Source organism: Alosa sapidissima, chromosome 11 (genome assembly GCF_018492685.1).
Source record: "Alosa sapidissima isolate fAloSap1 chromosome 11, fAloSap1.pri, whole genome shotgun sequence".
Lineage (NCBI taxonomy): Eukaryota > Metazoa > Chordata > Actinopteri > Clupeiformes > Clupeidae > Alosa > Alosa sapidissima.
In genome coordinates this window covers 35,846,671-35,874,393 of record NC_055967.1, presented here as the reverse complement: position 1 = coordinate 35,874,393, position 27,723 = coordinate 35,846,671, and the positions used below count along the sequence as shown (strand labels likewise).

At 40.0% G+C, this 27,723-nt stretch overlaps 1 protein-coding gene across 1 annotated transcript; it reads right to left on the bottom strand.

Moving 5' to 3' along the window:
- Positions 1–1,262: 1,262 nt before the first annotated feature.
- On the bottom strand, positions 1,263–25,715 carry slc6a13 (solute carrier family 6 member 13). Its single transcript, XM_042109289.1, has 15 exons — positions 25,604–25,715; positions 20,008–20,208; positions 15,201–15,335; positions 14,533–14,673; positions 14,363–14,450; positions 13,937–14,069; positions 13,238–13,372; positions 5,741–5,844; positions 5,524–5,648; positions 4,704–4,816; positions 3,847–3,984; positions 3,185–3,287; positions 2,874–2,974; positions 2,484–2,654; positions 1,263–2,073 (listed from the first exon to the last, which is right to left on the bottom strand). The coding sequence occupies exons 1-15, from the start codon at positions 25,608–25,610 to the stop codon at positions 1,909–1,911; spliced, it is 1,860 nt and encodes a 619-aa protein (XP_041965223.1). The 5' UTR covers positions 25,611–25,715; the 3' UTR covers positions 1,263–1,908.
- Positions 25,716–27,723: the final 2,008 nt, after the last annotated feature.

Below are 27,723 nucleotides of genomic sequence, written 5' to 3'. Positions count from 1 at the left end.
GATAAATTGATGTGTGTTATAATATCACTCAGTGGAAATGAAAGAGCGAGAAGAAGATAGTCAGTCAGTCAGTTGAGTTAGCTGCCTGCTGTGCGTGTCCGTTTGTTGTTGTTTTGCACATGTGGGTCAGGTTAGGATCTATCACTAATAGGAATCTGACACATTTAATGAAAATGTAATTCCGAGGAATTACCAGTGCATGAAAATGCAAAACATATGATGTAAAATATACAGTGTTAAAGCCTGAGACAGAGTAGATAGTTTAAAAGTTTAATGTAGATGGTGTTATGGATGTTGATAGGCAGATTTTTTAATGGATGTTGATAGATAGTTTAATGGGTGGATGAGTGAATGGTTTGAAGAAGATGGATGGATAGAAAGTTGGATTAAATGTGCCTTATATCCTTGTAGAATGGGGAGACACAGAGAGAGTTTGCCTAGTTGAGCAGAAAGCAGTTGATACAGGTGCAATCAGTTTAATTAGCCCTTTATGATGTCATAGTGCCAATGCAAAGTCTACAGGGAAAAATAAGCTTGTTTTTTGTTAATATCTAAAAAAGTATAAAGTTTACAGAAGTGAAAAATACATTGCACAGGTGTCCTTTTCAAGACCTAAGTTACTAAGTTAAACTGAACAAAGTTTCTATGTTAAACTGTTGAAGTTGAATTAGACACAGAAATTTTGGATAGAAGATTAAGAAGAAGAAGAAGACGACTTCGGATAACAAAACAGTGCATTTTCATGCACTGTAATAATCTGAACAGGCACAAAAAAACAAACAAAACAATCGTATTTGAGCAAAAAAAGTCAGACTTCAGACTTGTGGTGTGAACCTAGCCTTTGTTTTGTCGTTTTGTCGACCTCAATTACTAAGCCAGTACAGACATGTGTATACAGATACTCTATTTGTCACACACACACACACACACACACACACACACACACACACACACACACACTGTTGCATAGACAGTTGCGTGTGCAAGCAGAGTTCTGCAGAGAGCAGCATCGTACATGCGCTACTGGCCCTTGGGAATGGGAGATGGCACCCTCATTGGTTTATGGATGTTATGCCCAAAACTCGCTCATGCATAGACTACATGTACAAACGTTCCTGTATGCTCATTTATTTTCGGTGGAGCGTTAACGACCATGCGGGACCATGCGTTTTGGATCGTTAAAATAGGGCCCAGGTCTTGAAATTAAAATTATTAACACTGTTAACAAAGATGTCATCAAGAAAAAAATCAACACATAATAGCAATATCCCAACATGTATTTGTACAGACTTGATGATGAACCTTTTGTATATTTATGTGCAGAAGAAAACCATTACAAATATATAAAAAAAGACATTTTCTCAGACCCTACAATAAGAACACTTGTGTTTACAAAAACTGCCTTTTGAGAAATGGTATGCAATAACAGACATACATGCTTCCTTAGAAAGCAGATATGGTCACATGGACTGAAACATCCCTATATACATCAGTGTCAGTAAACTCTGTGTTCCTCTCTGTCACCAGTTGACCACACACACACACACACACACACACACACACACACACACAACACACACACACACACACACACACACACACACACACACACACACACACACACACACACACACACACACACACCTCCCACCAAATAGACTTGGCAGAATGAGATTATTATTATGTTGACGTTTGTGTGCAGATGAAGCCCTATGTGGGCCCCAGAAAGCAAGCAAAATCAAAGTCGCCCCAAAGCAACCTTTATCCATGCTGTCCACAGAAGACGTCACAGGAAAGGGGGGACGCCCTCTTTGTGCTGGTACATATTTGGCTGCCTTATACACTGGATGAGGTATTGAGCTGCTGTAGATCTTGGGGTTAGGAGTATCGAGACGGAATAGCTGGATCCTAACAGTGGGACTCCTTTTCACTCACTGGGAAGTAGCCATCCTTCGTAGGGGTACTTCTCTGGGGGAAGCCATCGGAATCTGCAGGGAAGATTGCCAGCAGCTTTTGCTGATCCCGCTTGGTCTTAGGCAAATCTGGGGAGGGTCTGGTGAGATCGTACAAGCGCTGGCAGAGAAAGAACAGCCTTTCATTTGGTTGGTGTTCAAGAAAAGTCTTTCCAACAATTGAACCAACAATTGGTGTGAATAATCGGAGCAAATATACTCAAAGAATTGTTTGCATACTACTATCGCTACGTGGTTATTATATGTACACATACAGTTATGAGAAAATATGACACACTACATCAGATACTCACTTTAAAACGTATGGTAATGGTAACCACTTTTACATACAATAGTCTGGTATACATTTGTGGACAAAGGTGCACTATTCACTACACTCACAAGGACAAAAGGACTTTTCTACTTTCTCAGTACATTTTGCATATACTTCATAGAAGCTGTTAGATATTTGAATATGAAAAAAGTTAATATGCTGCTGACCCTTAGAGCATGCTTGTTAGTGTGACATACCTCCCTCAGTGTTCCTTTGGTGATGTATAGTTTGTAGGCCACCCACAGAGGGATGCATACCATAGAGGAGAGTGCCAGGAGCCAGCCCAGGGCATAACCCCACCATGGGTACACATACTCATTGTTGTATTTGAGAGGAGTGTATTTAATCAGGGAGAATGCAAAGGTGCCCTGTGCAGATGAGAACATTCCAGTAGGTTAGTAGGCTAATGTATATATTCAGCATGTAAAGAGATGTTTCTTTTCTATAATCAAAGGGGATCTTGCTGCAATTGCTATTCTGGCATTAGCCAACAGGAGGAGCTCCTTCTTTACCTATCAGTACTTAACAGCCTGACCAAGCTTGAGGTTTAAGATCCGTTAGATGGCTGCATGTTTTTAAAAACTCACAAAGCAGGTAGCAGGAGTGAAGAACATCCAGCAGTACTTAATGATTGCTCCAGGTCGGTAACCAATCATGTCCTCAATGTTGTCATAGAAACGATCAGCACCTTGAGGTAAAAGTCAATATTTAGAAACATTGATGATTAGTTTCCTCCTCTAATACCTGAGGATCAAGATAATGTTCTGTTGTATACATACAGTTCAATTAAATGAATGCCAGTGTTACAAACAACACATTCAATATCCAAACAACTGTAAGTCTTATAAGATCTTCATGAGCATATCACTGATATGTGTAGGAGCTTGCAGGGACTCACCATATATCCATGCAATGCAGACTGTCTCAAAAATAGCCACGAACAGAAGGCACATCCCACTGGCTGCATAGTAATCAAAGAGCTGGAATACATACATTCCACCCTGGAAGAAGAGACAGACATATAGATTTACATACATACATTCCACCCTGGTAGAAGAGACAGACATATAGATTTACATACAAACATTCCACCCTGGAAGAAGAGACAGACATATAGATTTACGATGGTGTTCACTCCATGAGTCAGAACACACTGGTAACCATTCATATGCAAATCACACACATCTTAACATAAATTCTCTTCAGGTGATTAAACCAATACAGTAAAGCATCCATATAAACAGAATATATGATACGGTCTGTTTATGGCATTAATGCTTTGGCTTGGTTTTGGGCCAGCTAGTTCTCTAAGTTCATGCTATTTACCCTATGTGTTGATGAAACACACATGGCTTGTGTTTTCCCATGGCAACTCATTAACACTGATAGAAGGGTAGTCAAGAACATCTTTTCAAACATTCTACAACAGTGAAATGCCTGATTTACAATTTTTGCTATTAGTGAATGTCCAGCCCTGTCTAAAAAAGAAAACACTTGTTTCGCACTTCCTTTTCCACAGTGTTGAACCATAAAGTTCTACAATGGTGTTAAGGAAACTACCTCAGTGAGCATGATCAGGCCAACCAGGTAGGACACGATAGATACTCCGAGGATGAAGAGCTCCCTCCGATTCTTACGACGGAACACAGAGGGGTACATGTCCACCACTGAGGTCACCAAGCTCTCAACACAGACAAACTGGACAGGCAAAGACAAGACAGCACTGAATACATGAACATCAACAATACATGCAGGAAGTAGAGTGATGCATCCTTCATACACTAGACACTACAGTATATTTGGATATGTTTATGGGCACATTGCAAAACTGTTCTGCTGTGTCCTGACAACCAACAAATATGGAAAGTGAGTATAACATTTTGAGAGTTTGATAGTAGCTTTACAGTGAGCAGTAAAACTGATCAGTGGCTTCCATTCAGTGTTGACATGAATCGGTTCTGGTTGAGTAATAGTTTCTAGCAGTTAAGCACTTCACAATTTCTCATAATTCACTTGGGTTGTGTCCAAGAGGAATTTTGAGTGATAACAGTTATCACTCAAAATTCCTCTTGGACACAACCCAAGTGAATTATGTGAAATTGTGAAGTGTGTATCTTTGGTTTTATGCTAATACCTAAGCATGAAAAATAAGTTATGAAAGCAATTTTGCGGAACAAAATGTTGTACATTATTGTTATATGCAGAACATTACATAAAATTGTTATATATGAAATTTCAAATAATGTAGAATAATCCAAATCCTTAGTGCTAAATGTCAATATATTGCCTTTTCTGGAAAACTAAATCTGAATCCATCCACATCACCATTGGTGCTGATTAGTTCATTCCAATAAAACCTATAATCATTGATTAGTTCATTCCAATAAAACATATAATCAATTGAAACAGGGGCTTGCCTGACTGTCCAGTCCCAGCAGCACAATCATGATGAAAAAGAAACATGCCCAAACAGGGGAGAAGGGCATCATAGAGACGGCCCGTGGATATGCAATGAAGGCCAGACCAGGACCTAGGGAGATGAACATGAGAACACACTCTGTGTTGCTGACAGGGGAAAATCAAAAAGAATCTTCACACCAAATGTCCCATATAGACCGTTTCAGTCTGTTCCTAGAGGGTTTCCGGTTGACACATTCAAAACCAATGCAGATACTTTGAAATGAAAATTAATCGGATTTTAGCGCAATGGTCTACAAAATGTTGTCCCCAGGTTACCATTAGCTCAATGTTGTTTTCTGTGCCACCGGAAATGCCTAAGGAATGCACCTGTTTGTTTATGCAGTTGAAAGGATCTATACTAGCGCCATAATAAAGCCTATTCATTAGCCAGGGTGCTGGCAGAGCAATACACATTCACCCATGAACTCCATAAGTCCATAACAGGCCTCTCTCCTGTTGCTGTGTGGATGACCCAATGGAAAGGCTACATGGGTAAGTAAGCACAGGAAATGTCCATGTGCCTGTATGTTATCTTTACATTGTTTTAGCCTTGAAAGTTAAAAAGTAAGCCATATTACTCTACACATAATATAACAGTTTACCTGAAGAAAAAGTTGTAGTTGTGAGTGAATGTTTGACAAGGTATGCTCTGATTTTCAGATGGCCTTTGAACAGGGATTTTTCTTTCTTCAAAGGTGTTCTTCTCTATAGGTTCAGTTTTTCTATGCCTATGGTATTTTGCCCCTATGCTTAGATGTTTGATGTAAAGGGAGTTACCTGATTCTGCCACTTCTGAAATGGGCACATTCTGCTCATATGACATGAAACCCAGTATGGAGAAGATGGCAAAGCCAGCGACAAAACTGGTTCCACTGTTGAGAAAGCATAAAGCCAGACAGTCCCTAGAAGAGAAAAAACAATACTGAGCAAAAATAACATGGCATTTCATTTCAGTTACCCACTTATGCTTCAACATGTCCAATCAAGCACTCACCTGTAGCAATTGTTGTTATACTTGTTGTAACTGCCAAGCGCTGTTAGGCATCCTAAACAGATGGCATAGGAGAAGAAAATTTGCGTCCCTGCATCCATCCACACCTGAGTGGAGAGTTTTGACAGAGAAAATACCCCATGAAAATCACATGCTCGACTGACACATGTAGGACTGGTGGGGGATTTAAGGACAGGTCGGCATTTAAGTTAATTAGGGACGAAGACCGTGCAGGTCATATAAATACCGAAGTACGTCTTCGGGGTCCAGCGGGCATTGTTCCCGGTGGAGACCACTCATCCAATCCAAAGCGAGAGCCCCAACTCCTTTAAACTGCCCCTGTAGCTACACGGCCCTCCAGGATTAAGGACACTTACCAGGCTGCTAGAACAAAAGCCAGAAGATGCCTGTCAATCAGGCTGTCCTTTCAGGCAGCTCAGTGACAGGACAAAGAGCCCCCTCTGTGACCTGTGAGACAGGCTCCCATCAGAGTGCTGCTTTTCCACTTGTCCACAGCCGTGTCCAGCTCCAGTCTGAATGAGGCCAGCCTTTGTTGTCTGCATTCTGCAGGGTGGTGTGGAAGCCCAGGGGGCAGGGTTTGGGCTGCTTCCCATTGGTAGCATGAAGTGCTCTCCCCCAGAAGCTCAGAATAGCTTTTCTCACCACATCGTCACACCTGTGGTCTCACCGCATGTAAACAGCATACACTCTGCCACTTCATGATATGCTGTCATGTGGCCATGCATATAGGCCTATGCATAAGGGCTGCTCAGACCGAAGAGGTGGCTTCTGCCATGAATAGGCTTAACAATGGCAAGCCGATTGAGCATTTATTCTGATATCTTGATATCAGGCATAATTGTCATGTACATGTAAGCCATTTTTGTCAACTAGTTAACTAATGAGCCATGTTTGTGTGAACTAGTTAACTAGTGAGGGCCAAAATATGCACACTAGTTAACTAGTGGGAGCCAAAAGGCTCACTAGTTAACTAGTCAACACATTTTAGCTTCACTAGTTAACTAGTGAGAGCCAGAAATGTCTACTAGTTAACTAGTAAAGGCCAAAATGCATACCAGTCAGCTAGTTGAAGGCTTTTGGGTCTCACTAGTTAACTAGTGACAGCAAAAAATGTGCACATGTTTACTAGTGAAGGCAAAACACATCACTAGTTAACTAGTTGCAGTAGGTCAATGTCACTAGTTAACTAGTGAACCATAAATGGCTTACTAGCTAGCTAGGTGATGGCAGTAGGCTCACTAGTTAACTAGTTGATGCATCATTTGTCCAAACTAGTTAACTAGTGAGGTCATAAATGTATACTAGTAAACTAGTTCAAGACAAAATTCACACTAGTCAACTCAACTAGTGGTGCGGAATTCAAATTAGGAGGCGGAGAATTCTGGAAATTGAGGCTTTCTATTGGCTCTCTATGTCCAAATAGAACATGACAACCAATCACAGTACAGAATTTCACGAAATCCCACCCACAACATTTGCATGTGGCACACAAGTTAACATGCTGGCCAAAGGTACTCTAGCTAGTAAACTAGTGGCTTCAGTGTGACACTTACATGTAAACTAGTGAAGGCAGAACTGCTCACTAGTTAACTAGTGAAGACACAAATGCCCACTAGTTAACTAGTGAGGTCTAAAAAGTGTCACTAGTTTACTAATGTGCACCAAAACACACACTAGTGAACTAGTGATGGCAATTTCCATTCAACTAGTTAACTAGTGAGGTGCAAAAAGTGTTACTAGTTTACTAGTGTGCCCCAAATTGCCCACTAGTTAACTAGTGAAGGCCATTTCAGCTCCACTAGTTAACTAGTGAGATGCCAAAATGGTCACTTGTTAACATGTAAAGGCCAAAATACCCACTAGTTTACTAGTGAGGGTGTTGTGGGCCTTACTAGTTAACTAGTGGCATGCATATTTTGTTCACTAGTTAACTAGTTACACCTAAAAACACAAACAAGCTGACCGTTTTTGTCCACTAGTTAACTAGTGGAACAATTTAAGTCTCACTAGTTTGCATGTGTGGCAGTGAAGCAGCTCAGTAGTTAACTAGTGCGCACAAGACACACACTAGTGGCTGTTTTTGGAGCTATCTAGTTCACTAGTAATGCAAAAGGTACTCTTACTAGTTAACTAGTGACACATTGGCCTTCACTAGTTAACTAGTTGACATGTTTGGCCTCACTAGTTCACTAGTAATGGAACAGGACATGCTCACTAGTTAACTAGTGAGCATATCTGCATTATAATGCCTTTCACTAGCTTATAGAGGGCATTTTGAGCCTTACATGTTAGCTAGTGAGGACAAAACACTTTCCATAATGAACTAGCTAGAGAAAAATGCCCCTCACACTAGTAAACTAGTGGAATTTGAATAAATACACAAACGGCTGGCATTTTGTGCAACTAGTTAAAGGAATTATCCGGAGTAAAATGCACTTTAGATCAATTTACGGATGATTGGGAGTACACACGTTGAGTTGACATCAAAATCATGTCATTCGGATGTGTTTTTAGAAAGTTCGATTTTACCGTTTTTACTCAAAACTCGTTAGCGTGGAAGTGAGAAATATAATTTTGCCGCTACAAAGCGCTATTTTTATACCTCTTCTACAGTTCCAAACAACATTACACTTACGTGGTAGTGAGTAGAGGGTCCCTAAAGCCAAACCGAAGTATCCCGAGGTCTTTATGTGGTCGGATAGAGAGTCCAGAATGAATTTCATTAAGACAGTACCTTTCCGGAAATGTTGCCATCTTTGCTGCCATCTTTAGGGGAAAGTCCATAGGAGTCGATTGCCAAGTGTGGAGTAACACGCTCTGGAAATTCACAATTTTGTCGCCGTTTTAAAAAAAAAAAACATAGTCCAGTATTTCTTTTGAAATTGAAATGAAGTTGTATGGACTGGACTATGTTTTTTTTTTTTTTTTTTAAACGGCGACAAAATTGTGAATTTCGGCAATCGACTCCTACGGACTTTACCCTAAAGATGGCAGCAAAGAGGGCAGCAAAGATGGCAACATTTCCGGAAAGGTAACTGGCTTGATGAAATTCATTCTGGACTCTCTATCTGACCACATAAAGACCTCGGGATACTTCGGTTTGGCTTTAGGGACCCTCTACTCACTACCACGTAAGTGTAATGTTGTTTGGAACTGTAGAAGAGGTATAAAAATAGCGTTTTGTAGCGGCGAAATAATATGCCCTTCTCACTTCCACGCTAACGAGTTTTGAGTAAAAACGGTAAAATCGAACTTTCTCAAAACACATCCGAATGACATGATTTTGATGTCAACTCAACGTATGTACTCCCAATCATCTGTAAATTGATCTAAAGTGCATTTTACTCCGGATAATTCCTTTAACTAGTGGGACGTAACATTCGCCACTAGTTAACAAGTGCGCAATGTCGCACTTGCATGCAAATGAAGAAGGCGGAACAAGGATTTTGATTGGTCCATTTAGGACTCAGAAACCTAGAAAACATGGCTGACTTCGTCCAGGCTGTTCTAAGAGCAAACTTTTATAAACTAAGATCGTTTGAGCATAAAAATATGTTTTGATAACATGTCTAGTGACAAAGTTGTGGTGTATTGCTGTAATCTTCATTCAGTTAATGTCTACAATCTTTAGTTTTTCAGTTATTAGTCTGAAAATCGCGATAAAACTGGAGGCATTTGTATATGGTTGCCTAGCAACAAAACGTTTCAGTAACATGAACATTGACGATAGAATTGCTGATGTGGCAAGACTAGCTCAAGTGGTTAAGCAGCAGGAGGCCAGGGTTCAATTCCTTAGAAGTGCATGAAGTTTTTTTCTTGATCTTTGAGCTTTTAATTACTTTTGAAACAATGTGCAGTTAATGTGTACAATCTTTTGTTTTTCAGTTTTTAATCAGAAAAGCGTGACTGAATGGATACATTTATGTCTGTGGTTGCCTAGCAACAATAAACAAAGAATAATATTAAAATCGATCCCTTGAATCTTTGGTGTGGATCACTAAGAGCTCACTTGTTAAAGCATGGGGTTTCCCTGTTTTTATTAAAAAAACATTTTGACAGAATATGAGATACTGCATACTGCAGGCTCTGCTTTACTATCTATACTGAAGTACCGTTGCAGAGCAGTGTGTCACTTTAGCCACTAGGGGCACCCATCAGGACCTGATCGCGAGGCTATGAACAGTAAATTTACATTTAGACTGGGTGGGATTCCTACATAATACTGAATAGGAGTCTTCTACCCACCCTCTCATTCGAATTTGCATAATAGCCGTTTCAGGCACTAGTTAACTAGTAAGCTGCTTCACTGCCACACATGCAAACTAGTGAGACTTCAATTGTTCCACTAGTTAACTAGTGGACAAAAACGGTCAGCTTGTTTCTCTTTTTAGGTGTAACTAGTTAACTAGTGAACAAAATATACATGACACTAGTTAACTAGTAAGGCCCACAACACCCTCACTAGTAAACTAGTGGGTATTTTGGCCTTTACATGTTAACAAGTGACCATTTTGGCATCTCACTAGTTAACTAGTGGGGCTGAAATGGCCTTCACTAGTTAACTAGTGGGCATTTTGGGGCACACTAGTAAACTAGTGACACTTTTTGCACCTCACTAGTTAACTAGTCGATTGGAAATTGCCATCACTAGTTCACTAGTGGGTGTTTTGGTGCACACTAGTAAACTAGTGACACTTTTTAGACCTCACTAGTTAACTAGTGGGCATTTGTGAACTCACTAGTTAACTAGTGAGCAGTTCTGCCTTCACTAGTTTACAAGTGTCACATTGAAGCCAGTTTACTAGTTAAAGTTCCTTTGGCCAGCATGTTTAGGCTTCAACTAGTTTACTAGTATACATTTATGACCTCACTAGTTAACTAGTTTGGACAAAGGATGCATCAACTAGTTAACTAGTGACATTGACCTACTCCAATTAGTTAACTAGTGAGGAGTTTTGCCTTCACTAGTAAATATGTGCATATTTTTGGCTGTCACTAGTTAACTAGTGAGACCCAAAAGCCTTCAACTAGCTGACTGGTATGCATTTTGGCCTTTACTAGTTAACTAGTGGACATTTCTGGCTCTCACTAGTTAACTAGTGAAGCTAATATGTGTTCACTAGTTAACTAGTGGGCATTTACGCTGTCACTAGTTAACTAGTGTGCACAAACATGGCTCACTAGTTAACTAGTTGACAAAAATGGCTTGCATGTTGGCCTGATATCAAGATATCAGAATAAATGCCCAAGCGGCTGGCCAAATTACATAGAAGTTAACAAGTGGGAATTTGACATCAGTAGTCAGCTAGTAAACATTTTTGTACCTTACTAGTTGACTAGTAAAATATAGAAGTCTTTAAACTAGTTAACTAGTGAACATGCTGAGCATTAATAGTTAACTAGTAAGATATGAAACATGTGAACTAGTTAACTAGAGAGAATTTGGGCCTTACTAGTTAACTAGTGAGCATTTTGGCTGTCACTAGTTAACTAGTTCACACAGAAATGGCTCACTAGTTAACTAGTGGACAGAAATGGCTTGCTTGTACAAGACAATTATGCCTGATATCAAGATATCTGAATAAATGCTCAATCAGCTTGCCATACTTAACTGCTATTGTGGACATTGCCTTTAAATAGCATAGGTGAAGCAGGGCATTTATTATCGCTTTATGTTCTTTTGGGTCCCCACTGTCGAATTCAAGATAGCGCTGCCATCATCGGCTTCAAGGAACCTAACTCTAAGCCTTGCCTAACCCTTTAGTGCCTTCCAGGCAGCACTGCCTTGAAGTTGACAGTGAGGGCCCAAAAGACCACCATAAGTATGGGATAATGAATAATGTATGGAACGCCATTCATTATTGGAAAATAAGTCCCGACAGGGTGAACAGGACCCCGGCGCGCCAAGGGACACATTATCCCGCTTATTACACGAAAAAATAAACTCCACACGATATGACTCTTTACATATATTTGTTACCATTTCATCGTGGCTTTTGCTGAGAAACAAATAGTTTGCAACACACGCTGAACTTAAATCAAACATTCTTTAAAACACAGCTGATTAACCATCTGCTTTCACTTTTGAATGAAGTTCCATTACAAGAAGTGACCGCTCTTTTTGCGGAGTGATATGAAAGACGTGAATAAGAAGCACAAAACCCATTTTCCTTGACAGCGGCCTGTTATACTTAAAGGAAATATGAGACCTCTGAACGTTGGGAAGGCCCATTCAAGCGAGTGGAGCATTCTGCAGCATTATGAAGAGCCGCATAATAATAAATGTAATTACAGAAGCAATTGAGTCTTTAGCCTAAATCAGGAAATTATTTGATGAAACAATTGTACAAAAGTATTGGCCTTGAGCTGGACAAGAGCATCCTGATCACCGTCTGTGCTGACCTGCCCTAAGGCCTATACTGAATGGGGGTCAAACCCATTGGAATGCAACTGTTGGATAACAAGATGTCAAGGGGAATGTTGTTTTCAAAATCCCAAGACTTTTTACCACTTGGTGCAGAAAACCACATTCCCTACTCAATAGTACAAAGTACTATAAAATAACTGCACTTACATAAAAGTTACAATCAATGGACATTATTTTCATTTCATAATTAATCTAGAACAATCACATAATTTGACAAAAAATGTATTATCTCAAACAAGTTTGAGTATTTGAATCCCATAACTCTTTAGCATATTTGAAGTAGAACTTTTACTAACTCACTAACCACTATGTTTTTGTGTTGCCACTCAAATAAATGAAAATCCCCTTAAGTTATAAGAATTCCATTTTAAAATCAAGGCTTTCCACAAAAATCTCTAAAGGCTGTCTCTCTGCTTTTAAAATGTCCCACTAAAAGTAACATGGGATACCTGGAGTCTAAAAACTCAGTTAACCATCAGTAGTGGTTTCACAGATTTAAGAGGGAAGACAACCCAATGGTTTTCCCTTGAGCAACAGTAGAGAGACAGTGTGTCATAGGCTTCAAGGGCACTGTAGATGAGGGGGTTCCTACATCCCGTAGAGATGAAATGGTCTCAGGCGGCCGAGACTCACAGATGGCCCAAACAAAATGACCCGATCCCACAGAGTGAGTAGGCTGGGATCATGACCTCAACACCTGGTCGATCCCTTCATTTCATGAGGACAGAACAGGCCAACCAAACCAAATGACCAAACAGGCCTAAAAACTCAACTTTCCATAAAAACATGCAAAGTCTTTCTCACACACTGGGTTGTGCATTGGCTTTTTCACAATACAGCCTTCATAATTTAGAAACTCTGCTGTTATTTACTGATACAATAGGTCAGCACAGAGTTAGAACAGAGAAGGATAAGCTTGAACAGGATATGATAGGCTTGGCTTTGGCTAGGCTAGGATAGGATGAGACAGGATAGGATATTATCAGCTAGCTTTCAATATACTACTGAGGTGTGTGACTAAAAGTTAATGTACATAAGTAGAGTCCTCTGACCTGTGGGTCACTCAGGCGTCCCAGGTCTGGGTAGAGATAGAACTGAATCCCTCTGGAGGCCCCCGGCAGGGTTACACCCCGAATCAGCAGGATCAACAGCATGACGTAGGGGAATGTTGCCGTGAAATACACCACCTGCAGCAAAGGACAAAGGTTAGAGCTGGGGCCAAAACAACACTGAAAGCCATGCACGTTTTGGTATGACCCAGAAGATTATCATGTCCTTTGTGAACCTTGTGAATGGTCCCTCTAATGAAGAGGGAGGAGAAGAGGCCTGTGTATGTGACGTGTTCTGATAACTGCAATTGCGACAGAATTAGAAAGAATTCTGTCGCAAATGTGCACCGCCTCAGATTTAAGGTGAACATATATATTTTCCATAAAATAGTCAAATTTGTCATTTTCAACATTTGATATGTTGTCTGTGTCCTTTTGCCAACTCAATATGAGTTTACGAGATGTGCAAATGATTACATTCTGTTTTTATGTGCGTTTCACACAACGTTCCAACTTGTTCTGTTTTGGGGTTGTATATTACACTGTATATTGTGTTCCTCTATCTTCCTCATCATGTTTCTTTGTCATATATGTGTGTCTCTGTGAGTTGTGACAATTGCTATGGCAACAGAACAATTTCCCCTTGGGGGGGTCAATAAAGACGTCTGTCTATCTGTCTGTCTGATGATCGTTGCAGTTCACCTTGCCAGTGGATTTCACACCCTTCCAAATGCAGAAGTAGCACATGACCCAGGCAATGAGAAGACACAGGGCCAGGTCCCAGTGGACTTCACCAATGTGGTCAATCCCAGAGGAGATCCTCAGAACCCTCCTCCTGGACACACATGACATGCAGTGACGCATAGTAGATAAACACACACACACACATTGGGTTTTGACACACCTTTCATGGTTCATTCATGAAGATATGCTAAATGATTCTTGATTCTGACCCATTTTAATGAGAGCAAACAATAAATTAATTTTAAAAAGAAAAGCGGTTAAGTTGCAAATAGATAATTACCATGGCAAACATAACGGTGAGCAGGTAACCACCATGGCAAAAAAAAATTGACTTCCTGTCATGATACAATTAGATAACAAAGCAGTGTGGATATTCTGACTTACTCCCAAAATTCGATGACTGGCGAAGTAGCATTCTCCAAGTGGCTTTGGTCAATAGAATCATTCCTCCTCTGGAACTCAACGCAAGAGTCTTGGACACCACAAAAGACAGTATAAGACACACAAGGACCATCCATGTGTTTTGGTGTGCATTACATGCAGAAACATATTACCTGTATTCCATGTATTGTTGCAGGAGGCCCAAGGCAAATCCCAAGAGAAGGAGTACCTGAGGTAAAATACTCCCCAGGCCAAAACAATGATGTAATAGAAATTCAGCAGGGCCACAATGACCTGCGTGGCATATCCAACTCCTTCACCAAAAAGAAAGAATGAGTGTGATCCAAAGAAGAAGACAAATTATGTTGAGTTATTACCAAGCATGTTATTTGGACACTGGTAGAAACACAACTTAACTTTTTATACACCAAATGGAATGTTTCATCCTATTGCTGTCAAACATTTAGAAAATCTAGTCAAGCGATGAGCCAAACGATGAGCCAAAACCATTCAAGTCTTTGGTGATTATGTAGGTCTGCTGTACTCTGCATTAAAGGGAGCTCACTCATAGCCTTTTACTAGAACTGTATGTCACATGCTCAAAATGCAGGATTGAGACAATCTGTCTTTCATAGACTAGTAGCCTCACTTGACTGTGCTTGGTTAGTGCAGTAGACTAATGCAAGCTACAACAATAAGAAAATTGTAGCCATGGATTCACTTTGTGTAATGTAATACAGTTGCAATAAATACAGTTTCAAGTTTTATGTTTCTAAGCATGAATACATTTGTTATTAAAAATACTAATAGCTAAATTATATAAAATAACTTTGACCATCACCTTCTAAAAGTGGGCAGATCTTCCTCCAGCATGTGATTCCACCCTGACTAGTGTACTGACCAAGGGCCGTCTCCAGGAAGAACACAGGTATTCCACAGGTGAAGAGGAAAATCAGGTAGGGGATGAAGAAGGCACCTGTTAAAGGTGTAAGTGAAAGAGATGATAAAGGGAATCTGTTTAAAGCAACACAATGTACTTCTTTCACTTTAAAATAATGACATGTTGATGCAGCACTGATTTACAATATGGAGAATGGGATCTCTAACATTATCAATGCTTGTGCGGAATACCTGGTATTGCAATATAAGTAATGTTGTTGTCACATGTAGGTGCAGGACCGTGTGGTATCATTTTATATACAGAAGGTTTGTCATTTAATGAAATGTTTAGTTTAACCATTCATATGTGCTATGAGAATATGTTTTTCATCGGTTTTAGACATATTGGTGACCCCCTTAGTGCTAAATTGGTACCCAGTATTTTGGGAATTCCTCAAATCTTTAATTAAAAGGAATCAGTTTGGAGGTGTCAAATGATCTCTCTCACCCCAACAAATTGACCTAATGATAATTTGTGACATAATGATTCATGTTTGTGATTTAGCTATGTGTAATCGTGTGCAGCAGAGAGAAATAATCCGCTGCCTTTTTACTGACAGTCTGATGGAACAAGAAGATCTTACGACATCTGCTGCGGATTCACCATTAACAGCTGTGACTCAAAGACATGAAACTTCAAACAACAGCTGTAACCCTTTAATCCTGTAAGGAATACACTTCCAACCGCCTGTCTGGTAGACCAGAGGTCCAATTACATAAGTGATTTGCAAACACATAACAAGATATTGTAAGTGTACTTGAAATTCACTGTAAAATGACCATCACACACCACCCTCCCCTCAGTATTATTCTGTCCTTATTATAAAGCACTTTTGTTTTTAGTAAATGTTTTGACCTAATTGTTCTGCCAAAGAAATTACATTAGCACCACAACATTGATTTTTAACCTCTTTACAGCTTTATTTTCCGTAAGCTAAACATCCATTGGGGCCCTGAAATAAGAACGGCTGGATATGGCCCATTGCAGATCATTCTCTAAGATGCAGTAACAGCCATGTGAACACTTTGCTATTCCAGATTAGTGTGCCCAGTGTGCACAGTACAAAATAAGCGTGTGCAATATCACTTAAATGTCAATGATTTAAAATTTCTGGAGAGATGTTCTCTCATTATTCTGAGACAATTATTTCAGGCGCTCTATGTTATATGTTGTTGCGTTGGCTATATATAAGCTATGTCACAGTTTTCACTTTCTTCTTCTGTATAAACTCTTGTGTGATTTTGGTAGTGCACTTTGGATCGCTATCATGCAGGAATATTCCTCTTCTACTAAGCTTCTCAGGAGTCATCTTGTCAGCCAGTATTTTGGTATATCCTATCCTTAGCCATATCACATTACCATCTCCACACTTCACTATTTTGGTATATCCTTAGCCATATCATCACATAACCATCTCCACACTTCAGTATTTTGGTACATCCTTAGCCATATCATCACATTACCATCTCCACACTTCACTATTTTGGTACATCCTTAGCCATATCATCACATTACCATCTCCACACTTCTGTTCAGTTTTCTGATTTTCTCATAGTTTGCAATACGACTGTCTATGTCAGGAATTGAACTTATGTCTCTCAGCCCGCACCAGTCTGTGCCGAGACTCTGCATGGCATGTACCTCCCACAGTTGATTGACTTTACGAACGCTGGCTGTAGCTAGGGTAGTTGCTAAAGGTAGGTAGTTCACTAAACCACCTGTCCCTTAGTAAGATACAGTATTGTTATTGACGTCTGTTAATGAGATATTGATCTAAATCATGCTGATAGAGAAGCTTCTCCCGACCTCCTTAGACCCAGAACCGGACAGTAACAGAGTACATTTACTTGAGTACAGTACTTGAGTACAATTTTGAGGGATCTGTACTTTACTCGAGTATCATTTTTCGGGAGTACTCATGACTTTACTCCAGTGCATTTGTGAGGCAAATATTGTACTCTTTACTCCACTACATTTCTATCCATAACCTTGAGTACCTGTTACTACTTCTAAAAAAAAAGGAAAAAAGAAAAATCTCGGAAACCCTCAATTTGTTGTTTCCCTCTCAAATGTGATTGTATTGTGCAGGCGGCACTGGGACAGCCTATCAGCAATCACCTTCAGCTTTCCGCCAAAGTCAACTCCATGGTCAGATTTAGATAAGAGACGAAACCATGGACGAAACAATGGATGAAGATGCAGAAGGTCCATCCCGAGAATGTGCCAACCTGTGGCCCCACCTCGCCAGACTATATCAATTTTCTGAAGTTAATGATAGTTTTCGCTTCAAGTGTTTCAATTACAAAATAGTATTTTGTATTTGAAATACGCATTTTAAATACATGTATTAGAAATACTGCCCATCCCTGGCAACATGGTAAAAAGATGAAAATGACTTTACTTCCAATTCATTTTACATTCTTCAAGGTATTAACATTAACATTTTTCATAACTCCATGTAGGACGTTTCTGTACATAAATGTTAGCACTGTGGCAGTAGTAATGCAATATTTAGAAAATGTAGGCTACTCTTGTACTCTTGATACTCAAGTACTTTTAAAAACAAGTACTTCAGTACTTTTACTTAAGTAGACATCTGACTGTTGTACTTTTACTTGTACTTGAGTAAAATTTAGCAAAGGGTATCTGTACTTTTACTCAAGTAATAAAGCTGTGTACTCTGTCCGCCTTTGCTTAGACCACACTTGTGCTGATTGCCATGAGGCATAGCCTTTTTACACTTGTCATATTTTTAGACTTTCTCACTGTCTGCAAACTTTGACTTCCTTCTCCAAATGTACATGACGTCTCCATCCTTTCCGTCCACGACTATACAATAAAATGTTTGTTATAAATATTCAAATATTCATGTATAAATATTCAATATTCAAATATCCAACTATTTTGCAATAACCATGTATGCCTACAGAATATTGTGGGACGACAATGGGCGGAGTATTGGGATCATGCACACACACACACACACACACACAATTCAGTGCATGTTGGTATTTATCAGCAGTCACCTGTGTAAAGGTTTGCGCTGCATGGTTTTATAAATTAGAATAGCCTACTTTTGTATGTGTGTATGTAGGTTCTAAGGTTTTATAAATGAGACCTGTGGTTTGACTTTCAGTCTGTTCTGTTCAGATATATCACCTAATTTACTATTTTTAGACTTTCTCATGAATATATTGACCAACAGTCAATATATTCATCCAAATCCTAGTTTCGTTTGTTTTATGGACTACTAGGTGGTCGTGGAAGAGATCGTTAAAACATCTTTATAAAACATCATTTGTCTTGTAAGTGGAACCAAAGTTTCAGTGGCACCGTTGTGGTAGATCAAAGGACCTACAACCTTGTCCTTTCATTGGAGAGTCGCCTCGCGTTCAACGGATTCATTTGCATAACGGTACCGATCCACTTGCACGACGCTTCATTTTGTCGTGTCGCATAGATGTCGCGCTGCCTCCCCACCTTCAGTCGTGTGTGGGCGTTTTGTTTAAAATGTCAGTTACCAGCTCACACTCAGTTCGTTTTAACGTATTATAAGTGTTTTTCCACAAATGGACCACAATTTTAGGCATGTACTTAACAGTATACAACACATTAATAGCCTAAACAAACTATGCAAGCCATTTGGAAATCTTGTTTTATTTAAACTACTCTATGCAATCTCAAATCCTCACCAGAAACACCAACAGTCAATATATTCATCCAAATCCTAGTTTCGTTTGTTTTATGGACTACTAGGTGGTCGTGGAAGAGATCATTAAAACATTATTTGTCTTGTAAGCGGAACCAAAGTTTCACAGGCACTGTTGTGATAGAACAAAGGACCTACAACCTCGTCCTTTCATTGGAGAGTCGCCTCGCGTTCAACGGAATCATTTGCATAAAGATGGGCCTCGGCCAGCTTCTTTGTCGCGCTACATTATTTCAAATGCAGCGCTGCCTTCCCGGGATGCTTTGGGTGCGCGTTAAAGTCGCTTGACGTCACCCATAGGACTAGAGTGGAATGCGACACGACAAAATGAAGTGTCGTGCAAGTGGATCGGTACCGTAACAAAGACAATAGCGGACGGAGCGGCATAGTCGCCAGCGTACCCGTCACACCAAGACATAGAACTACATTTAAGAAATAACAAACACAAAAAATGAGATTAGGCTAATGTAGCTGTGCAGCTGGATAATATAATCAAAGGTAATGTCCAGGCCTCCGCGAAAAATATGATTTTGGTAGGTTGAGGGAGCAAGTAGAAAGACAATTTTTTTGTTGACTACTCTGAATAGCAGAAACAAAATTGTTTACTGTTACTGTCTAAGAGGAAAAAAGAGCGGCTCTGAGAGGGTTAAAGGGAAGGGTCTTTGGATGTACCCTAGTGCTTACACATCACAATGAATGGTTACTATGGTTATGTGGGTACTATGTAATGTTGCAGTGTGGTGAATTTATGGTTGAATTTTGGCAGTTAGTTGTTTGGTAGTTGGCAGTTGGTTGAACACAGCAGGAACCAAAGATTCTAGAGCGGAGCTCTGTTCTAGAATCTTTGGCAGGAACTCTAGCCCCGGTGCTTGTAGACTAGGCTAAAGTTCTTTGGTTTAAGTTCCTGGGCTGATGGCCCACAGTATAAATGAGGCTAGGACATTGTCCTTATCCACTCTGAGCATTTCAGTCACAAAAAGGCAGATATAGGCTACTCACCTCCTCCGTTTTTGTAGCACAGGTATGGGAAGCGCCAGACATTGCCCAATCCAATAATTTCTCCAGCCACTGACAATATGAACTCCATCTTATTTGTCCACTGACCCCGCTCCTCCATCTTTTCCTCTGTATGTGGGACAATATCCAAAGGCCTGCTGTGGCCATTTGAAGGATCCCTTTTAGACATGCTGTCCATGTCTCCTATGTACAAGGAAGAGGAGATACACATGATCTACCCAGTGGGCACCTTGACATAGCCTACTAGTATAGTCAAGATATTGATGACTATGTTGAATAGGCCCTATACCTATAATTTCATTACTATTTTGTCATCACAAGACTTACTTGTGGTTGTAAAAAGGTCCAACAAAGGGATCAATCCATAAATCTATGTAATGCAATTCAATGAATCACACAATATAATTTATGTTAAAAAAAAGACATTGATTGATGTCTCAGAATAATAGGTGATCAGGCCTTTCTGTTCCACTGCCCCTGTGGAACGCCCTCCCAGAGTCTGGACCGTTTTAAATGGAAACTTTAATAAACATTTATTTTTTTAGCAGCTTATATATGTATTTTTTTGTGCTTATATTTCTATATAGGGATAGGCCTATATCATATCCCTATTTTAAATACTTCTTATGTGTCCACCATTTCAAGTCCAATTTCTGTTTTTTTTTTTTCTTGTGTGGAAACAAAATATAATTATTCCGATTCTGATCAACTTGATTTACAATTTTGGTATGATTTATGAATATAATCAATGATGGATGTTGGACTGAGTGATACGTGATGCTAATATCTGTTACAACACCTGATCAACCGTCTGCTTTCACGTTTGAATGAAGTTCCAGTCCTTGCGTAGTGATATGAAAAACATTAATCAGAAGCACAAAACCCGTTGCCATTGACAGCGGTGATGAAATGCTTTGCCGGTGATTTATGTAGGTTTAACATAGGCCCGAACGTTGGGAAGGCCCATTCATGTGAATGGAACTTTCTGCAGCACTCTGAAGAGCCGTGTAATACATATATATAGCCCATAGTAGGATGACGGTTTCTTTATGAAGGTACACTATGCAGGTTTAGGTATTTTTGGCGACTGTAGAGCTCCCTCTAGAGTTGCGATATATTTATATTTGATTTACTCTACTGTTGTAAATAGTAAACAGCAGGTTAAGGATTAACAACAGGCAAAAAATCTCCAAAAAGCTATAGACCTCTGAAGTTTGCCTACACAAAGGAACCAAAGCTGCCATCTTTGCCCATATAAGGAGATCCGGGTGTTAATTGAAGCTAACTACCTATGGCAAGTTGCATTGTAATTTAGCTCCGGGGTAGCAAAGATCAAAGTGTGCCGTTTTCACATACCAAAGATCACAGTATCCACTCGAAGGCAGAGGACAAAATTGTGTAGAGCAAAACGTCTGCATTTCTTCGTCCCCGCGAGAGTTTAACAGGTGCTATAATTCAAAATCCCCATGTTAATTTCCCATAGAAAAAAATCTCAAGATACCGGATCTCCTTATTTGGGCAAAGATGGTAGCTTTTTTGTAGGCGAACTTCAGAGGTCTATATCTACTGACAAGGTATTCACGATTCTCACGAGATTTGCCGGGCCGCTGTTTTTGAAGTTGCATGGCTGGTAGTGACTCACTACGTCTATGCTGTATAGCTATGCTAGGTGAAAGACCATCAAATTGGCTTTGTAAAGGTTATATTAAGGTGACAATCTTGCATAGTGTAGCCTACCTTTAAACGGAACCGCTTGTTTCCTTGTGTGCTATGATTATTGCCTATTATTGCAGGTCGGATTTGAACCTGGGTCCCTGTGGGCACTTGGACCCATACATATAGTGGCAACCAGGTGATAAGCCGGATTACGGCCTTCGAGGTGTCTCGTTATATGGAATTAATGGAAACCAGAGGAAACTTCTTTGCTTTTTGCTTCTTTGCCTTGTCCATTAATTCTGTATAATGGAACACCTCAATGGCCGCTACAGTATATCTCTTACGTGTTTCTGTACAGTAATTTGGGAGATTAAGGCATTCACATTGATACAAGCCATCATGTGTGATGGCATTTTGACTTTTCTATGTAAAATAACAGTTTCACCTCGGATAATCCCCTCTACAGTTTGGGGTACATTGGCAAGTATGTTGACAAGTCAACCAGAGCAGCGCTTATTTATGCTCACTGAACACGTTTGTGCATTAAACTCTTACAAACGTGTACAACAAACACACATCATGTTTCTTATTTCATCCGCCCCTCCAATGGCCATGATAGTCATGTATGACATTAGCATGGTCCATGCTGGGCAACGACCCGGGAAATCAGCCTCTGATGAAAGAGTTCCTTCTGTGCAGGAAACAGACTGCTCACTGACTGTGCTCACTCCTGTCAGTTCGTGTTAACAGGCCCCAGGCTCCTTTCCTGCCTCTCGCGTCAATAGGCAGTGACTAGGGCAAAAAGCCCCCCTCGCCTTCCCATCCAGACCAGGCCAAACTAATGATGAGGGGGATTGGATGAGGTGGGAGGGGTGCTTTAAACACAGACCTTAGGCCTCCCTCCCACTTCAGATACTCCGCACGGTCCGAGAGAGCCAATCATGTAACAGCTTTATTTTCTGAGGTGAGATCAGAATGGGGGCTTTTTTCCCCCAGAAATTGAGTTCTAACTGCAGTTCTCTGAAATGTTCTGTCTTCTTCGTGGAATGCAGATGTGGAGTCATTAATAGACAGGTCCAGTCAGCTACACACGTCTAGTCAGACAGTCTTCACAACACCACAATCATTTGGGTCAATAGAACATTCTTAACAACTTAGCTTAGCATTAGTTTCACAAGTCAGAATAGCATTGTTTCATGGGTCATCTTACGCCAAGGCCATAGTCATGATGTCAATATTGGGGGGGATCACAAACTGATCACAAACCCCACAAACTGTTGGACCCCCAAACAGAATTTCAATACATTTCCTGCCATGCAAAAATATTTCTAAAAATCACAAGTCATCAGTTAAACTTTTTTTTTAAGTACATTTTTTGGGCTTTTTGCCTTTATTCCGATAGGACAGTGAAGATAGACAGGAAGTGAGTGGGGGAGAGAGAGATGGGGTGGGATCGGGATATGACCGCAGGTCGGATTTGAACCTGGGTCCCTGTGGGCACTTGGACCCATACATGGTATGGGCGATGTAGCCTGTTGCCAGTGCCACAGTGCCCCCCATTAGTTAAACTTTTGACAGACATAGGCATGGTCGGATTATGAACCCCTGGGCACAGACGCAAAACGGCCCCCCAGTTAAGATAGGGGGGTCTGGGGGCGTGCTCCCCCGGAAGATTTTTTAAATGATGACTTCTGGTGAGTTTTGTGGAAAGAGAAGAGAAGGGTGGAGAAGAAGCAACTTCACGCAGGCAGAGGCTTGGGCTTCAGGGCCCCCTGAGTTCTTGGGCCCAGTAGGCCCATTCAGTAATCAATCCCTGGACATACTGTAGACCAGTGGTATGACTCCATTTGTCTCCAAAATGTATATTTTAAAATAAATTACAAACTATAATATTTTGTTAACCTCTATATTACACATAATGCAATAGCTCTTTGACTAATTACTTACACCTGAGGGTTTTTTTTTTTTTAACTAAGGCGTAGACTCATAGGTTTGTACCTATAGCCTAATAAAATGTTGTATTTGTATTTTGATTTTAGTGCTGGCGGCTAATCACACAACATAGTTTAAAAGGGACAGGATTCAGGAATAGGCTTCTAAGACAGGCCCCTCCTCTGTCTGACTCACCTCACGTGCATAGCCTGGTTTCTGACAGAAATTACATTTTGTGCCAACATGTAGAAACACAACCTTTATTTGGAGAATGGAGGAGCAAATTCCTTTCTTTGGTTATTGTCCGCTATTCAAATTAACTGTAGGCTATCACCGCCAGTGCATTGTGAACATTTCCCCCCCCAAGTTGTGTGCCGTCGCCACATCTGAGTCCTACGTTTTGCCTGCATGGATGCGCGATTGAGTGTGCATCTAAATGTAACATGCAAGATGCAACAACCATTTCTAAGAGGCCTAAAAACAGGTTAATTTCTGACATTATTACTAACATATGAATACACGATTATTTATGTTGTAATACATGTGAAAGAAATGAATGACACAAGCATTCACAAATTCATAATTTAAACTAAAGGCCACTAAGTTTAACTTTCGCTATCATTGCAAAAAAATAGGCTACAATATGGAAAATACTTCAAAGTTCCCTATGGCGCCTATGGCGCAGATGGAAGCTTTTGATAGCACACGCCACAAACGAAAAATGCAAACGAAAAATGCAAAACCACCAGGACAAACCCCTCAGGGGTGTAGCCTACTCTATGGAACAATCTCTAGGCTACTCATTTGTGTGTTATTTACGTTTGTTTACATTTTAGATGGTGGTGGCTTGTTGTTTTCCTGTAGTATAGCATTTTTTTCTTTATTTATTTTTCTTTGTCCGTATATTGTGGGGACATTTTGGTCATATTTGAATATGGGGGGGCATGTCCCCCCCAATGTCTATGATGACTGTGGCCCTGTCTTACGCTACCATTTCAGCTGATAAGAAGCCAGTAACCAGATTTGAGAACATTCTTCATTGTCTCTTTTTGGTGTGACAACTTGTAATGGACATTGTATTTTTTAAAATCCTTTCTGCACTTGTCTACCAAAAAAGGAGCTCACTCACTTTCCTGCGTTTTGAAAAATGAATCCCATTTTTACATAAGGAAGTTTTTACAAAGACTCAATTGTGTAACACATGAGTGTTATGAGGTTTTTCCAGGTGCTTTCTCTCATGTCCAATTCCATGCAGTATATTTTTTGAGAGAGGGGCAAAATTGGTTAACACTAACTAAAGGAGAGAGGACATAAATTAGAGAAGAAAAGACTGCTCTTGCAAATCAGATCAAAAACGTAATTGGATCAGTCATGCCAAATCAATCTTGACACTGTAAATATAGGTAAACTGTTTTTTTGTAAAAGGACCATATTCCATAGTAAATATTTAGAATGCTCATTAATACAGTTCCTGAAGAAGGAACCATAGAAATGTTAAGGGTCCGTATTAAGTCCCATAGAACCATAGAAATGTTAAGGGTCTGTATTAAGTTCCTGAAGGAGGAACCATAGAAATGTTAAGGGTCCGTATTAAGTCCCATAAATAATTGATAGAGGAGAGAATGGTAGAGCTGTAAATGATGATTATGATTATCACTGACATAATCAGTGAAAGTACATTATTCCTAGAAATTCTGCTTATCACATGCCACAAACACAACAAAGGTCACAGGAGAACTTGTGCAATATTAAATGGTATGAGGGTCAACAACCTAATGAAAATAGCTAAACTAAATTAGGATGAAATGCACAATTTAATTGCTATGCTTCTAAGTACTAAGTGCATGGACACACACACACACACACACACACACACACACACACCATTCATTAACATGCTGTCAACAATAATGCTGTTCAAAAAAAATAAGAATAACAGAAATTAACAAATTCTATTACTTTGAAAAAGAGAAATTCATATAGAACTCACCCTTCATTGTGATGGATCAAGGTAGCTGTTAGGTTTGAGATGTACGAAGGAGATATCTGACCATATAACGTGTGTGGAGGGGTGGAGAGTAATTCTAAACAGGCCGTCAACCTTCAATGAGCTTTCAGTTAACCACCCAAAGCACTCCCCTTCCCATTCTGACAACACTCCCAAACACACAAATGCAAACACACACACACACACACGCATTGAGAGAGAGAATGTGAGAGAGAGAAAGAGAGAGAGAGAGAGAGAGAGAGAGAGAGAAAGGGAGAGAGAATGCACCACACAGTGGAGTCTCAGTGTGATAGAAAGATTGCATAACCTTTGGACTCACATTCTCCAAGGACTTTCTTTCAATGGTGTGAGAGGAGAAGTGGAGTGAGAGAATGTCTTTCAATAAAGGACCACCTTCACTAAAATTGCTCGTTTTGCACTGAACCAAAAACATCCCTCCAGCATCGTCAAGTCACCCAAAGCTTTTCACCCGAAAGCAAGCCTTTCTTCGTCTGACTGTACTGCTTCCCCTCATGCTCAGCTCCTCATTCACTGCTTTTTCCCACACCAGCGGCACCGAGTAGACTGGCCCAGTTTGAAGAACTAGTTCAAACATGGCAAGCCTGGGCCATTCTCTCTCAATGAAGGCTTATTTGTGCCAGTCTCTGTGCCCCCTTCCCCCCAACACCCCACTCCGGCTCAACCTTTCAGTGTTTGGTATCCCTCCTTTTCAATGCACAGGGATTATGCAAAATGATATACATTTTTAAAGGTGAAAAGTTTCTATTTTCAATAGCATACCTACAAAAGCAGCATACTCTGCTTTGTATCGTATATAGCAATGTCCCTTAGCTGTTTTAAGATGACCTATGGCCTCTTGGAATTTAAAAATGTACAGATATAAAACATTTACTCATCACACCAGTATAATGGGTGGGTACCTGTTGAAGGTTGTGGCCAGGCCATTGAGAACCATCTCAGGCAAAAGGGTCAGAGACACTACCAAAGGTTGCCAGACAATTTTGTATTGTACTATTTTGAAGCCTAACATGTTTATAGTAAGATTTTAGGAGGTGCCTTCAAACAGTACATAAGTTATTGTTCAGAGTCCGGAATATGTTCCATGTGCTTCGTCACTGCTTTTTACTGGAATAAAGACTCAGTACGACACCGTTCTTTTCTTACAATAAGTAGAGAGTTTGGCAATTGGCTAATGAAAATAATTTGTTTTCATTTAGTCATGAATCATTATAAAGGGTCGTCTATATCCCTTTCTATTCAAAAACAGTCATTAGACTTTGTAATTTTGTATCCCTTAAAAAGGAAAAACAGAGACAAAAAAATCCTTCCCCTTCCCCCAAACAACAGACTTCAACCTCAACTGTTATGCTCCTTTACACAGGTCGCTGATCAGGGTTTGTCTGCTCCATCTTAAAAAAACAGTCCTGTCTCTCCCAATTAAAATCGCACAGTTTTGCTCATAACAACCCGGCTGTTAATTATGAGTTTCAACATGTGGTAAGACATCTCCTGTTGAGCTTTTGGTTAATGACCATTAAGTACACAGCTGGAATCTTTTCTTATAAACCTTCAAATGTTCCCCTTTAATACTTTAATTAAGCCTGTCTATTCTTGTGTCATTATGTCCTGAAAGAATGAATGTTGTGTCAGACATGAGGAGAATTCATTCACAAGCCATTACAGCTGTGAGGGAATGGTTTTGTTTTTGCTTTCACTGTCTGACCTAACAGTGGGTACATTAACATGTGAAAGTGAATACAATTCTGTTAGTCTACCTACCTAAGACTTTCAAAGGGAATATATGAATATATTGGTTTATCTGCATTGAAATATCACATCTTCATGTGTTTGAACAGAGCACAGCTTTTTTTTTTATGAAACACACCTTTGATGATTTTCAGGGTCTACATCAAAAGACATTGTATTATTAAACCAGCTCCTGTCCACACATACATGCTATTACACAGAGCAGATATACAGGCACAGGGGAAAAACATGACAATTGATCTTAATGACAAATTGCACTGCCTCTGTGCAAGGGCTCAATGTTAACTTTTAAAAGTAGTTAAAAGTGGTTAAAAGTGGTTGCCAGTTGAGCCCTG

What these genes read in the sequence shown, in the direction of transcription:
- slc6a13 (XM_042109289.1), bottom strand. An exon ending in GTGCTACAAAAACGGAGGAG is followed by an intron (nt 15,336 to 20,007) that starts GTGAGTAGCCTA and finishes CACCTTTAACAG; the next exon opens with GTGCCTTCTTCATCCCCTAC. An exon ending in TTCAGAAGTGGCAGAATCAG is followed by an intron (nt 4,817 to 5,523) that starts GTAACTCCCTTT and finishes TCATCTCCCTAG; the next exon opens with GTCCTGGTCTGGCCTTCATT.